Raw genomic sequence first — 14736 nt, 5'->3', positions numbered from 1 at the left:
AAAGGCCTGTCAAACGGGAAAAAAATAGATGAAAAAATGTTGAAACCCCATACGCACGTTGCAGCGTGTTAACTCGGAAAATTTAGAACGAAACGTTAAAAGAAAAACTTGCCAAAGATGAAAAGTATAAGGGATTAAAGTTGAAAGTTAAAAAATGTTGTGGTTAAATTGCAAATGATCAAAAACTTTGAGTTAAAAGTAAAAAAAAATGATCAAAAACTTTGAGTTAAAAGTAAAAAAAAATCAAAGTGGTTAAATTGAAAAAAATAGAAACTTTTGAATTATAAGTGAAAAATCAAACTAATCAAAGGGTTTAAATTACCAAAGTATGAAACTTTCAACTTAAATTGCAAAAAAAATTAAACTTTAGGGTTAGAAAGGAAAAATCCAAATTTTTTTGAAAAACTACCAAAACCAACTATACAACTTCCAAATGCATGTACATGTTACTTATTTATAGTTTATAATAAATCATAGATTCTCCGTTATAACTATAACTTACTTTTGATTATTTATGATCTATCTACTATACTAAAAGAATACATCTTAGCCACATGGCATATTCTTAGCCAACCATTTTGATGATGTGGACATCCTCTTAAGCCAGAGAATTCCCTCTTGGGCGGGATTTTCTTTTCTTCTATTACACGCGCTCTCTCATTTTCTCTTCAATCAAAAACCCTAATTCTCCTTTTCCTTCAATCAGTCATACGTGTGTCGCTCCTCTGCCTCCCCCCATACACGAACCGGATAATATCCCCCATCCTTCAATCCTACTTACACCCTGATAATTCAAACCACTGATTCCTAATCTCACCTCCTACAATCCACTAATTCACCTCCCTTTTTACTCTTAATCTTCGTCTTTGTCGTCAATCTCTGTTTCTAGGGTTTCATTTCTGCAATTGAATTCGTGTTTGATTGTGTCGGTGTTGTGTTATGCAATGAGGTTGAAGGTTTATGATTTGGATTGTTAGGTAAATTGCTTCTTATTTATTTTTATCACATTTATGTTACTGGATTGTGTGATATTTTTTCTTGGTTTGTGAATTCTTTATAGTGTTTATTTCGTTTGTTGCTAAAGAGTGGTGGGTACTTGGTTTAGAAGTTATTTTATGAATGTTTGTTGAAGAAACTTTTTTAGTAAGAGAATGAACAAGGTGTTTTAGGCTGTGTATACTTTTAGTGATAGTTTTCGATGATGAATTTTTTTTCTTATAGCAATAAGAAATGAAGAGGCAATTTGGGAGTATGATGGATTTGTAAAATTGCTACTGGATTAGGAGAGTATTATGGATTTGTGAGAGTTTTTAATGATTCGTGAATAAGTTCTAGAGGAAGAGAATAAGAACCTCATGTATTTGGTACTAAATTAATCAAAAGCATCATATAACTTTGCTATAATTTTTATTTAGAATTCCATCATGTTTATGTCTAATACAAATATGTTTATATAACCAAGTTAAATAGAATGGATGTAGTCAACTTTTCCTTAATGGGATTCTAGGGTTCCTGCTACATCAGGTACGTTCTATCGAGGTTGTTGTTTTTGTTACGATTGATTCAAACACATACTCTGCTACATCAAGTACGTTTTTAAGGATCTATTTTTTAATAGGTAATATATTAAACGGAAAAGTTAGCTATTTCTGTTAACTGAAAAGTGAAAAATTTAGATAACAATATTTGATATAGACCATCATATAATATATAATATAGTGATCTGGTGAAGTTTCTTTTTATTTTATTTTGGGATTAAGTTTGGTAATTATCATTTGCAGTACTATGTTGGCATGACTTTAATTTATAAATTAATATCACACTCTAGACATTCACAATTTAATGTTCTTCGTATACTCATTACAGGTTTATAGGTTCATTCAATTCATTCAAAGTTTTTTTTCTAGGATTTGTTTTTTTTTTTTCTAAATTGAGTCTTGAGGGAGTTTCAAATCAAATTTTGTTGTTACTTGTGTCCACTTAACTATTCTTGCTACTCACGTCGTGATGATTTCAAATAAGGATTTGTTTAATGCAACGTGTTTTGTTTGAATCTTAACTGATTTGATTAAATTAGGCGGATGCTTTGTTAAAGGAGAATATATAAGCAAATGCATTTAGGTGGAAGGAAACTTTTGGAGCATGGGAGGTGAGACAAGGTTACTGTACTGATGATGGCCTTGCCCACTACAAGTTCTTTCAGATACAAAACATCTTATACTCCATACCTGGTAATTTTAGACACGATTTTTCTCTACACTCCATACCTGGTTATTTTAGACACCATTTTTTTCTCATAAAAAAATATTCGAAGTGTTGCAGTTAGGTAAAGATTAAGTGCAGCACCAATCTGGTATTCAACAATGGTAATCTAAATCACCTTCTCCTTTCATAGTGTATATAATAATAGTATGCATATTAGATAATTTGAATGAAAAATTGACTCTTTTTTTGGAATCTAAATGAACCAGTCTTCCTAGGCTATATAACCAATTAGTGTATTTTATCTTTAAATTTCCCTTTACTTGGTTTCTAACTAAACTTTGGATCAGTGAACCAGAAGATGAACTCAAGTTGGTTTTACAGGTTGCTTAGTTGAGCAGGGCCATTGAGGGAGGAAGAACACGCATATGATGTGGCATTTTTGACACATATACGTATAGGTCAATTTTGGTTTTGTTTGATGATTTTAATATGCAAATGAGTCAAAATCAAAAAAAAAAAAAGAAAGAAAAAAAAGACAAAAATGGAGTGAGTCAAATGGGTCTAAAAGGCTGAAAACTACCTAACTTATTTTAATATTTTTTGGTAGATTTTATTTGAAGACTTAGACTATTATTGTAATTATAATTATAATTGTTTCTTCTTTCTTTTCTTATATTTGATTGCTTTCTTTTGCATTTAATCTCATAGAGAATTGCAACAAGCCTAAATATATATGTGTTCATGTTAAAGCAGTATGGTGGTTTGAGACTATGTGAAACTTTTTAGGTATAATAAAGCAGTATGGTGGTTTGAGAAGACTTTAGCTCACATACCACCACTGTTAACTGAGATGTGGGAATCAACTATGGTTAATCTTGCTCATGCGTTAAGAAAGTTGAAGTATGTCTACTTTCTTCCTCTAAACATAGTGTTTAATGGTTATTGACTATTTTAACACTTTCGTGCTACCTTTTGTATTACTCTGCATTAGGGGGTACGATGAAGCAGTCACATATTATGAAAAGGCCCTTGAGCTATCAACAAGAAACTTAAGCACACATGTTGGCTTTACACGTATCACCTGCAGGTAACATTAACTTTTTCATTGTGGCTAAAGGTGGAAATGTGGACTCATTTATAGACGAACAGGTCAATCAGGGATGTTTTGTATATCTAATGGGTTGGTTGGGTTTAACTAAAAATTTATCTCAAATGGGTTGTGAGGTCAAATGGTTGTAAGTCCGCTATTATGTATTCAAATAAATAAAACCTTCTGATGTATATCTGAAAATGGTTTAGATCATTAGTGTAACATATAGTGTTACTGGTATAAAAAATCATACAAGACGTATAAAAAATCATATAAGACTGTTGTGGGTCAGTCCGACCCGCTCTGCCTGGCCAGAGTGGTAGCACTAAAAATGAACAGGTAAAAGAGAAAATATTGTGATATTTTGAAAGTTTTTTTATGGTTGGTTTTGTATTTTTTTTTTTTTGGCAGGATAATTATACGGATGCAATTACATACTATCACAAGGTAAGTCGGTTCATTTGTTAGTAAGAACAATTATGATCATATGAAGTGCATGTTTTGTTTTTTGTAATTTGCAAGTAATTGGATTGGTTTTTGTATGAGCAGGCATTTTGGAATTATACAGATGACCAGTTCTGCCCAAAAATGTTGACACTGGTTTGTAGGATCGTTTTCAGACCCGAACGAGTCGATCAGAAGAGTTTATCTCTAAACGAAAGGCGGAAACAGACGTGTAGAGTTCAATTCAGCAAGATTCACACTATAAACTGTTGTATGATTGATTTGAGAACGTTTTACAACCTGACAACACTTCGGCAACACTTCGTTGCACAAGCCGGAAAGTTACAAATGATGAAAGTTTGAAAGCTATATATAGATAGTGACCCTTCCGTTTGAAACTCTTCAAACGGACAGGACATTTCAAACTAAACCCTATTTCAAACTTTCAGCTGCTTCAAACTTTCAACTGCTTCAAACTTTCAGCTTCAAACTTTCAGCTTCAAGTGTAGTAAACCGAGACTTGATATAAGACGAAGACGACAGACGGATGCGCCAACAAACTCCCCCTCGGATGTTGACGGAGTCTTCAGTGTCGAGTCTTCACATCTTCAATCTTTATCAGTCCTCTCGAACTCTTTGAAGTATTTGACGTTGTAAGAATCCTCAAATCTTTCTCTTCTCTTTTCGTCATCATCAACAGACTTTCCACGAACAATCTCTACTTGGATGTCTTCAGACTCCCCCTTTCGATATGTTGGGATCGCAGCCTGGCTTGTTGAAATCACACAGTCTTCAGGTATCGGAACCTGGCACTCTATCTTCAGATAACCTGCACATTCTCTACCCAAAAATAAATTTTCTGATGATAACTTGTAAAAACAATCTCACCAGCTTATGAATCACTTACAGGAATAATACAATCAAAGAATGATTTTACAATGTTAATCTTTGATAAACCACTTGAAGATATATTTTAATTTTTCAAAAACAACACACACTCCCAAACCATCTGTTCATCATGTTTAGCACTCGGAATTTTGAAAATTAGCTCTCCAATACCAGTTGTCGAAAATCTTTTTGAATTTTTCGAAATTTATGCTAAAACACGCTAAAAATCTTTTTGGATTTTTGAATGAAAGTAAATGCAGAAACGAAATATTTACAGACAATATTTTTGTGAGTTTGTGTAAGAGGATCATATCAGTTTTTGAGACATATTGACGTGACCGTGTCGTCCCGATCAGTCAAAAACCCAATTAAACCTAGGTAGCTAGGGTAAGTCGGGTATCGAATCCACGAAGAGCTTGTGGTCAGTATTGCACGACCTGTTCGACTAGTTAGACTATTTACAAAAATGTACAATGTGATTATGAAGATTGCTGATTTTTTATAAGTTTATTTGGTTGGAAAATAAATCGGAGTGACCCGACAATTGGTATTATCTAAAACACTTGTGATTAACTAAAATTGCAACTAAATTACTAAATGATTAAAACAAGAAATTAGAGACAAGTTCCACACCCGGTTCGATTATTTCAAGACCTAGAGTTCCTACATGTTTTAACTTGATTCAATTGCATATAGTGATTAACGGATTACTATCACGAAGCTTAGGTGCCAATTGCTATCGACGTCATAGACAACGGACCGTAATTCACTTTGTTACCTCGGACATGTAAATCCTAACCTACGATAAGGCATAAGTGCACATAACCATTTCGCAAAGTCATAACTTTTAACATCGTTCGACAATTTACGAATTCGAAACAAATGCAAGACAATATCGAAGGTTTCAAATACTAAACAATTTGTCACAAAATCAAATCAAATACGAATGCATAAACCCTAGAATTCTTACAATAATCTACACCGGGGTGAAACCGAAGAGGCTAGCCGTTCATGGTCGAAGAGGCACGATCGATGAATACAAGCACCGAACCATAATCTTGAGTCTTGAAGGAGAGTTGAGGGTTAGGGGTTAGGGTTTGGATGGTGGAGAATGGATGAAGATGAAGTGGTTTTTTTTCCCAATGAATGGGAGTTGAAGGAATAACAAAGTGTAACTCCCCCTTTTCCAAAATTGACTATTTCTCTAAAAAAAATCCCGTTTTTACCAATCAGCCAGTGTGCAGCAGATAATGCGACAATTTCTGGCCTTTCAAAACCTGATATTTTGATTCGTCTCGTTGAGCTACCCCAAATGCATATATTATAAGCCCCGAAACTCATTTTCTAGCTCAGGATAAGCCAAAATGAAGTTTGGACTGTTTCTGGCGCAGAGTTCAGCTCAGTTTTGCCTCTTTTTGCATTTTCTTCAATTGTGTTCTCTCTAGCATCCGCCCAAAGCTTCAGTAATTCTCCAAAATGCACCTTAAACCCGTCAATGCCTGCAAAACACAAACCATATCAAAGTAGTGTATTCTAGAAAGTAACTTCGTGTAATTAACCGAAATTAAAACCATTAAGCTAAGGAATTTTACCAACCCATCACATATCACCAACACCGTTAAGCTTTAAACATACTCAGTTCTAAACAATTTACCTAGATTGTCAGTATATTGGTCCACTTTAAATTTTCACACAAATTTCAATCGATTCGAGATACGATATTAATGTTTTAGAAACTTAAACTTAATTGTGTATCACTCCACTTGAATATACTCCTGCATCCAGATCCCAATATTCAGTCTTACAGGTGAGTATACCACAGATGATATCTGTAAAGGGGTTATGTGCGAGGGCCGTGAGAGCTCAGGTCGATACTTCCGTATACGCAGAGAGATGACGGCTTCGACTTTTGGTGGGTCCCCTTTAGAGGATCTTTTGATTACAACAGCAGCGACTATCAATTTTATTGTTTCATCAGCTTGCTGAGGGCGATGCTATGTTTCAAGCATTTTGCGAAAAGCATTATCCGGGGACTAGGTCAGTACTTCCATACAGCAGAAGTCCCGGGATAATACCCCAGATATCACTGAGTATAAAGACCTAGTATCTCAGAATACGGGACCTTTCAAACAAGATTTCGGGGGTTACCCATATATCCAAGAATAGTTACCCACGAATTAAGCAAGTTCGAATTTAGGTTTATATCTCGTTTCAAATTACTAAATGTGCGAAAACCTACTGACACATCTGCAGTAAGATTGTTTATCACTTTTAAACTTTCCAATTCTTTAGCATGTTGTGATAGTCCACTGATGTACTATCATTTCCTCTTTTTCGCAACAAACCTCATTTTTAAATTTTATCATGTTTTTGGCTTTTTCAAATTTTCTAATGTTTTTGGATTTTCTGAAAATTTTCTACTCCCCCTAAAATGCAAACACATTAAAGAAATTTGAAAACTATCTAAGTTCTAGACACACTTGAACATAAAACAAACTGTACAAACTTGACAACTGACATCAAATTGCATCAAATCGCCATTCACTAGGTATAAACAATCAGAACTCCCCGTATCAACAACCTATTTTCCCATTTAGATTTCAAAACACTTAAGTTTGTTTTAATCAAAATGATTTTTCCGGAAAATAAGTTTGATTGATTTTATCACTTGTAGGTTTACTAATCAAAGGTTCGGGGATGTGGTTCATCATCTTGTCTTCCAACCAGTTGTAGGAAAATACAAGTACAAATTAATGTCCTTGATTTACCATATGCAATCAAATCGTCTAACCACTTGTAATTATAACCAACAAACATAAACAAACCTCTTTACCGTTTGTATGATTGACGTTACCGAATAAAACTCAAGAAAGATGCCGATTCATGCTCCACGCTTACCAACCTGGGAGCTCCGACAAGTCCTGAGACTTACTGTTCATAATATGTACCATCCCAGTCACAAACCAGGGATGGTTCAACCTTTTCTTTCTTTGTTTTCTTCTCATAAAATTCTTTAACCTCTTTGACTTTTCGATCAATCATCTTTCCAAAGATATGTTTTACCTTGGGGTTAAAGACCTTCTCAGCATCAAATTCCTGTTTATCATTATAAAATTGGTTAGAAATTTCAACATTACCAATTTTCTTTTTGTAATTTTCAGCCCGAAGTTATGGAAATTCCTCATCATTCACAATCGGAACTGATTTTTCATCTTTTACATCAGCTTCACATTTTGAAACAACTTGTGGCTCAACTGACTTTGTGGAATCAGTTTCATCGCCCGAAGATAGCTCCTCTGATTTTGACCTATCAGAATCATCGCTAGAACTTTCAACAGCTTTCTTAACAACCCATCTCTGATTGTCAGATTTAGCTTTCTTCTGATAAAACTTGTTCGAACATTCACGAATTTCAAAAATAGAATTTTTAAACAGTTTGGTTCGATCAATTGGTAGTTTAAACTCAACCACTTTCTCTTTGAGTTTACGAGATACTCCCTGTTTTGATTGTATTGCCTTAGAACACTCCCTGGCAATATGTCCAACTTTGTTGCATTGGAAACAAGTTCTCGTATCTTTCTTCTGCTCATTCATCTTCTTCATTTCATCTTGCTTCTTTGCAAGAAACTCATTGTTTGACTGCCTCCAGAATGCTTTCTTTTCTTCTTCTTCAGATGACATTCCTGAAACAAATGTCATTTTGGATTTAAAATCACGAACATATTTTTCATTTTTCTGTTTTTCTGTTGGAGTAAAACCAAGACCTTTCTTTTTGAAATTACCATTATCGTTTGATTTCTTTTGGAAACCTGAACCAGAACTGTAATTCCTTTTCTTGTTTAATCTTTGTTGTACTCTTGAGGTGTATTTTTTAGGTTTTTCATTAAGACATAAGTCTTTTATTTCAGAAATATTAAGTTCTGTGAGTTTGAAAACCTTGTTTATCAATTCAGTTTTGACACCTCTTATTGGAAATTCTTTATCAGAATATAATTTGTCAGAATCATTCAAAGTGTATGCAACCTTGAACAATCCATCATTCAAATTAGATTTTGATAACAAAAATTTTCTATCATAAACTATTTTGTCCTGTTTTTCTGTTTGACATGGAGTGCTTGACCCAGACTTTGACTCTGACGCAAATTCCGACTTTGACTCCTCTATGTCATCGTTTTCTAACACATGATCCACGACTTTCTTCATCAGTTGAGACTGTTGATCAGTGTCAGACGATGTAAACACAACATCAATACTATCTGGTAGATTGACTGACGACTCCGACTCCCACTGTAAATTTGTTGCCTTTTTGACTCTTTCATCGTTTGGGTATCTTGGCAAATATCCATTTTCCAGCGGAGGTGGACACTTGTTATAAATGACACCATGTTTCTTACCAGAATCTTTCTTGTCAGTCTTTTTCTTCGTGTCATTCTTCTTCTTTTCAGAAATCTTTTCATCAGCAATTTTTCCAACTTCCTTCTCTTCAGTTATCTCATCGTCTTCCCATGCCTTCATACTTTCAACTGTCGGATAAATCCTGTCAATGACATAAGAAGTACATGAGTAACTTTTTAACAAACGGTTAACCCTTTCAGTTTCAATTCTTTGCAGCTCAAGCTTTTGTTCCAAAGCAGCACACTTCTCGATATAATTGTTCACAACTTTCTGCTTTATCATGAAAGCTCCCTGAAGTGTCTTCATTGCAGTTGCTTGTTCTTCACTCGTTTGATTGTATTGGTTCATTGCTTTGTTCAGCACATCGTAAGATTCCTTCAAACTGTTCAAGTTGTAAATCAGTGTGCTGTTTTGCTTCTTTATAGCTTCACAATTCTTACACTTCACTGGAATCTTTTTCGCATCAACTTCTTCCTCAACCTTGAATTTAGGAACTTCTTTCACCTTTTGTCTTCTTATCACTGGAACATCTTCATCATCACTGCTCACTGGTGTCTTGATCTTTTTCTTTTTCTTCTTGGCTTTATCATCATCACTATCACTTTCAGCAAGCAACTTCATATCAGCTTTGAATTTTCTTGCCCAATACTCAGTATCATCATCACTATCATCTTCAACCTTTGCCATGAAAGCAGTGTAAGCTCTATTTTGATCAGGAATATAATCATCCCAAGTAAAATTTTCCCAGCTAACACCCTCTGGTAGCTTTTCATCTTCTTGATCAATCAAACAAGCTTTTGCATTATCTGGAATATATTTATCCCAGTTAAATGACTTCTTTTCATCTTGATTACCCACACATGCTTTCTTTCCTGAATCTTCAATTATTGGTCTTCCATGTGCAGTTTGTGCTTGATGTTGATGTTGTTGTGATGGTGATTGAGCAACCTGATGATAGATAGCTTTTCTGTAGTAATCATTGTTGTTATTGAAAGGGTTCTGAGCTCCATTTGCTTGGTGGTTAGTGCACTCCCTTTTGAAGTGTCCTTTTTCCCTGCACCGAAAACAAGTGACTTTAGATTTATCGAAACCTAAAGTAGAAACATTTGCCTCACGAAGATCATCTCTCCCCGTTATCTGCTTGAATTTCTCAGCTCTTCTTAACACGCTAGCCAAACACCACTTTATGTCCATTAGCTCCATCTCTTCAGCATCTATCTGGTCGTAGTCTTCCTTGGTTAGCATTGGATTCCCGATATGACCTGCAACAAAACAACTATAAGATTCCAAAACCATTCCTAATAAAGACATTTGACTTTTGGCAACTTCTTCAGAATAATCTTGATCATTTTCAAGATTTAAAACAATGTTACACTAAAGTTTTCTCCCATTTTTCGTAGCAGAAATGTTTGGATCAAAAGATGGAAATGATGTAAAACTTGTTTTGCTGCTTGATCCTTTAGATGAGCTTTCAGATGAATTTTTTACACTGTAGGCAGTTTCAACTTTCGGAGATAAATTTGATGATTTTTCATTCACCCCTGCTTTATAGTATAACCCGATATCCTGTTCACCATCAAAATCCTTCATTCGAATAATTTTTTGTTGTTCCATTTCTTGAGCTTCGATCTTTTCAATGAACTTGCTGAGTGTCAAATTACTAAAACCTTTCTTGTTTCTGAGCATCATAAGATATGTGCCCCAAGTCTCATATGGTAAAGCATCAGCAAGTTTTTCGATCAACTCTTCATTGTTTTTCTCAATACTCAATCTCTTCATGTTAGCAAGCAAATTGCAGTATCTTTCGATAATCTCTCTTGTGCTTTCATTCTTTAACCCGCGAAACAGATCAAACTCTTTCTTTAGAAGCGATTTCTTGCTTTTGACCATTTCTTCACTACCACAAAACTTTGACCTTAAAGCTTTCCAAATCGAATATGAAGTTCCATTGTGTTGCAAAAGCACCATAATATCCTCTTTCACTGCTTGTTGAAGAAGACTTAACATCATTTTCTCATCTTTGTATTTCTTTCTATAATCAGCACCTAGATCTTTTATCGGAACAGGCTCTTCATCATCATTCATCGGTCGAACATATTTTGTCTCGACACATTCCCAAGCATCTAGGTAATTAGCTTGTAACCAATTCTCAAAACGACCTTCCCAACCTTTAAATTCTTCGATGTTCATTAGTTTGGGAGGCTTTTGCATCGTCCCTGTTTCGTTTTCCAACATCGTGTTCTGTGCAATACTCATCGGTGTAACTGGAGTAGCGAATGCGTTGTAGAATTCCTCGTCCATTTTTCCGGATTTTTAAATGAGCTGTATCACCTTGTAAGAATACCTGACAACACATAAACAAAATACAATCAGTTTAAAGAATTATCAAATACTAGAATAAGACTGGTACTCGAACCGGTGAAAATTCTGTGCGGATTGAAAGTTGACACACTGTACGGACAGCTATGACCCGGATCAAATTCAAACGACCTTTTTCCAATGACCTGGCTAAACCACACGACCTGGAAAAAAATTGAATTCAAATGAACTGAACCACCTCTTGTGAACTGTTTCAAGCAACTTTGAACCGTATGACTTTGAAGCGATGTATGACCCTAAGATTAATACAAACACAGTCTTTTGCAAACAAGATTAATAACCAACAACTATTTGAATCACGTGGACTAGTAAATGTCCGTCTGACAATTAAAGAATTCAAGAGACTTTAATATGGGCCGACGTACTTATTAATAATCCACAGTTCACATGCAAAAATATGATCTTGGGCCGTCAAATTTCACATGGGCCGGCGAATTATCTTTTAACAATCTTTCATTGGCCCGTAAAAACAACATATGATTTCTTTGAATGATAACAATCAATGGCAACTGACAACTCAAAATTTTCTATTGGGCCGTAGTCATGAATCCCTTTGATTGGGCCGAACAATTCACAGTAGCCGAAAATTTTAAATTTTGATGACTTAACTTTGATTGGACTGATATCCCTTAGTGGGTCGGTGATAACACTAATCCAACAACTTTATTTGTTGATTTGTCTGTTTCTCGATTACAATGAATTTTCACATGATCTCTTTTAATGTTTCACAAAAATCAATAATCTTTTCACGTGAATTATTAAACCACTTTCAAACTGGAATCATGTTTCAAACTGTCATGTTGATTTTCAAACGGAAGAGATTGCTTCAAACGGTCAGTTCAAACGAAATGCATATTTTCAAACGATAGGATCCTGTTTCAAACGGTCAGGAAGTTTTCAAACGGTCTTTCAAACGGAATGGACCCTTTCAAACGATAGTTCAAACAGAAGGTTGCTTCAAACGATGGTTTCAAACTGAATAGGCATTTTCAAACGAAATAGCTAGGCTTCGTTCAAACGGACACCAGTTTTCAGTCAATTTTTACCAGTTATACTTCGAGTTTTGAACTGAAATTCTCAAGGGTTTGTCAAAACACAATTACGCACATATTGTGAAAGTTTCAGCCGATTTTAACCGTGAAAGCTTGTAATTTTTGAAAAAGAAAGGTGTAGAAACAGAAATCGCAGCTGAATTGTATAGAACTCTTCTTCCTGAGCTCTGATACCACTTGTAGGATCGTTTTCAGACCCGAACGAGTCGATCAGAAGAGTTTATCTCTAAACGAAAGGCGGAAACAGACGTGTAGAGTTCAATTCAGCAAGATTCACACTATAAACTGTTGTATGATTGATTTGAGAACGTTTTACAACCTGACAACACTTCGGCAACACTTCGTTGCACAAGCCGGAAAGTTACAAATGATGAAAGTTTGAAAGCTATATATAGATAGTGACCCTTCCGTTTGAAACTCTTCAAACGGACAGGACATTTCAAACTAAACCCTATTTCAAACTTTCAGCTGCTTCAAACTTTCAACTGCTTCAAACTTTCAGCTTCAAACTTTCAGCTTCAAGTGTAGTAAACCGAGACTTGATATAAGACGAAGACGAAAGACGGATGCACTAACATGGTTCTTATGGATGGAAGTCGTCAAGGTATATAATCTAAAATTTATTTTTAGAAGAAAATGAAGAATGTGCATACAATTTTATATGCTGTATAAAAGCATGCATTAATATAATGACAAAATTTAGAAAATAAGTCCCGATCCATACTAAAACATTTCAAGATGGTTACATTTATGCTTTTGACTATTTCAATTTTAATTTATAGAACTTGTGGGAATATGAAGGTGTTACTGAAAATCGGATCATTCATTAGCTATCTATTCAATTTTATAATTAATTAAACTCCCACAATACTACAACAAAACATATACTATGGTTTTATATTCGACAAAGAAGAATAAACAATACCATTAGTATATAATTTGTGTGCGTGTGTATACGAATTTTTTGGCTAATGAAATGATAAAAAGTTAGTTTTTGGTGAGAATTATGCGAAGTGAATTTATACCTTCAAATGTAGACAATAGGAATTATAAAACTAAAATAATAGTTTTGGTTTGCAGGTTTCAAGATCCATTATGGATGCAATCTAAAGAAGGCGAAGTTCAATAAAGAACCTTTATTAGCAAAGTTTAGGCTTCTTAAACCTTTTTTAAAGCCATTTCTTGGTCTTGAACGTCACAAAGGATCAATTTCTTCTGTTAGCATCTAATGGTCTATGGGACCGTCTTAGCAACGAGGAAGTTGTTTATATTTTCTACAATTATCCACGAAGCGTAAGTTTACGATCTAATGTTATACATTATTTTTTTGCCTTATTCTTAATATTTCCAGCCCCCACAAGCTCTTACAAATATAGTGAATAAAGTACATATTAAGGTAAAATATAAAAAAGCATCACTTAAAAAGGGTGTTTGGATTTGCAGTTGAAAGTGATTTTGTGATATAGTATAACAAACCGCGTTATTGAAAATAATTTTTGGACTAGATACTATTATTTGAAGTTGCACTAATCAAATTTAAAATGCAAATCAGGAGTAAAAGCACCTCAATTTAGATTGTGTTGACAATACAGACCCTTCACACACTCTAATGATTAAGTCAGTATATCATATCATATCATATGTTTTCAGGTTATTTTTTTGAACCTCTATTTTTCCTTTTTTTCAGGTTGTTCGTCTAGCATTTATACTCATCCACCTTCTTAATAATCGTAACACCACGGGAACCGATTGTTAGTTTAGTAGTATTTACATCTATGTATAATTTACTAAGTTAATATTTATGTCAGCGGTTATAATGAAGATATTTTCTTTTAGCAACCCGTGAAATTCACGGGATCTTAAGCTAGTTTATGAATATAATAATAAATAACTTTGGATTACTTTTGATTATTTATGAATATAGTAATAAACCATATAACTTCAGATTACTTTGGATTATTTATGAATATAATAATAAATCATTGATTCTCCGTTATAACTATAACTTTGGATTACTATGACTTTTGGATTATTTATCTCCGTTGTAACTATAACTTTGATTTACTATAACCTTTGGATTATTTATGAATATAATAATACATATTATAACTATAACTTTGGATTACTACGTCGAAGGTTATCTACAAGTTAATGACGCTCTTAATTATCCTTTTTTTTTCAATGACCGTAACTCATCAATTGGTAATATTATGTTACGTTTTCTTAGATTATTTTTACTAGCTTACAACCCCGTGTATTATACGGGTTAAATGACAAAAAAAT

The 14736-nt window shown here is 34.2% G+C and overlaps 1 protein-coding gene and 1 long non-coding RNA gene across 14 annotated transcripts; both read left to right on the top strand.

Moving 5' to 3' along the window:
* The first annotated feature begins 654 nt into the window (after positions 1-654).
* LOC110921738 (anaphase-promoting complex subunit 6-like) lies at positions 655-5376 on the top strand. 13 transcript variants are annotated; one of them, XR_004887209.1, is made up of 8 exons: positions 658-977; positions 2078-2231; positions 2323-2366; positions 2553-2663; positions 2992-3105; positions 3197-3292; positions 3707-3742; positions 3845-5215. XR_004887209.1 is itself a non-coding variant. In XM_035987132.1 (5 exons), the coding sequence occupies exons 2-5, from the start codon at positions 3056-3058 to the stop codon at positions 3888-3890; spliced, it is 228 nt and encodes a 75-aa protein (XP_035843025.1). In that variant the 5' UTR covers positions 2078-2231; positions 2323-3055; the 3' UTR covers positions 3891-5233. The 13 variants fall into 13 exon arrangements, 1 of the variants encoding a protein (XP_035843025.1); XR_002582592.2 differs by having other exon boundaries at positions 659-977; positions 2587-2663; positions 3845-5210; XR_004887207.1 differs by having other exon boundaries at positions 655-977; positions 1463-2231; positions 2323-2663; positions 3845-5376.
* A 7328-nt stretch (positions 5377-12704) lies between these two features.
* Positions 12705-14282, top strand: LOC118489313. The gene is made up of 3 exons (XR_004887203.1): positions 12705-13057; positions 13534-13746; positions 14141-14282. It is a non-coding gene; the product is annotated as an uncharacterized LOC118489313 (long non-coding RNA).
* Positions 14283-14736: the final 454 nt, after the last annotated feature.

The sequence above is a fragment of the Helianthus annuus genome, chromosome 17, assembly GCF_002127325.2.
Source record: "Helianthus annuus cultivar XRQ/B chromosome 17, HanXRQr2.0-SUNRISE, whole genome shotgun sequence".
NCBI lineage: Eukaryota > Viridiplantae > Streptophyta > Magnoliopsida > Asterales > Asteraceae > Helianthus > Helianthus annuus.
The sequence above is the reverse complement of the archived record's forward strand: the minus strand, read 5'-3'. Positions and strand labels throughout refer to the sequence as shown.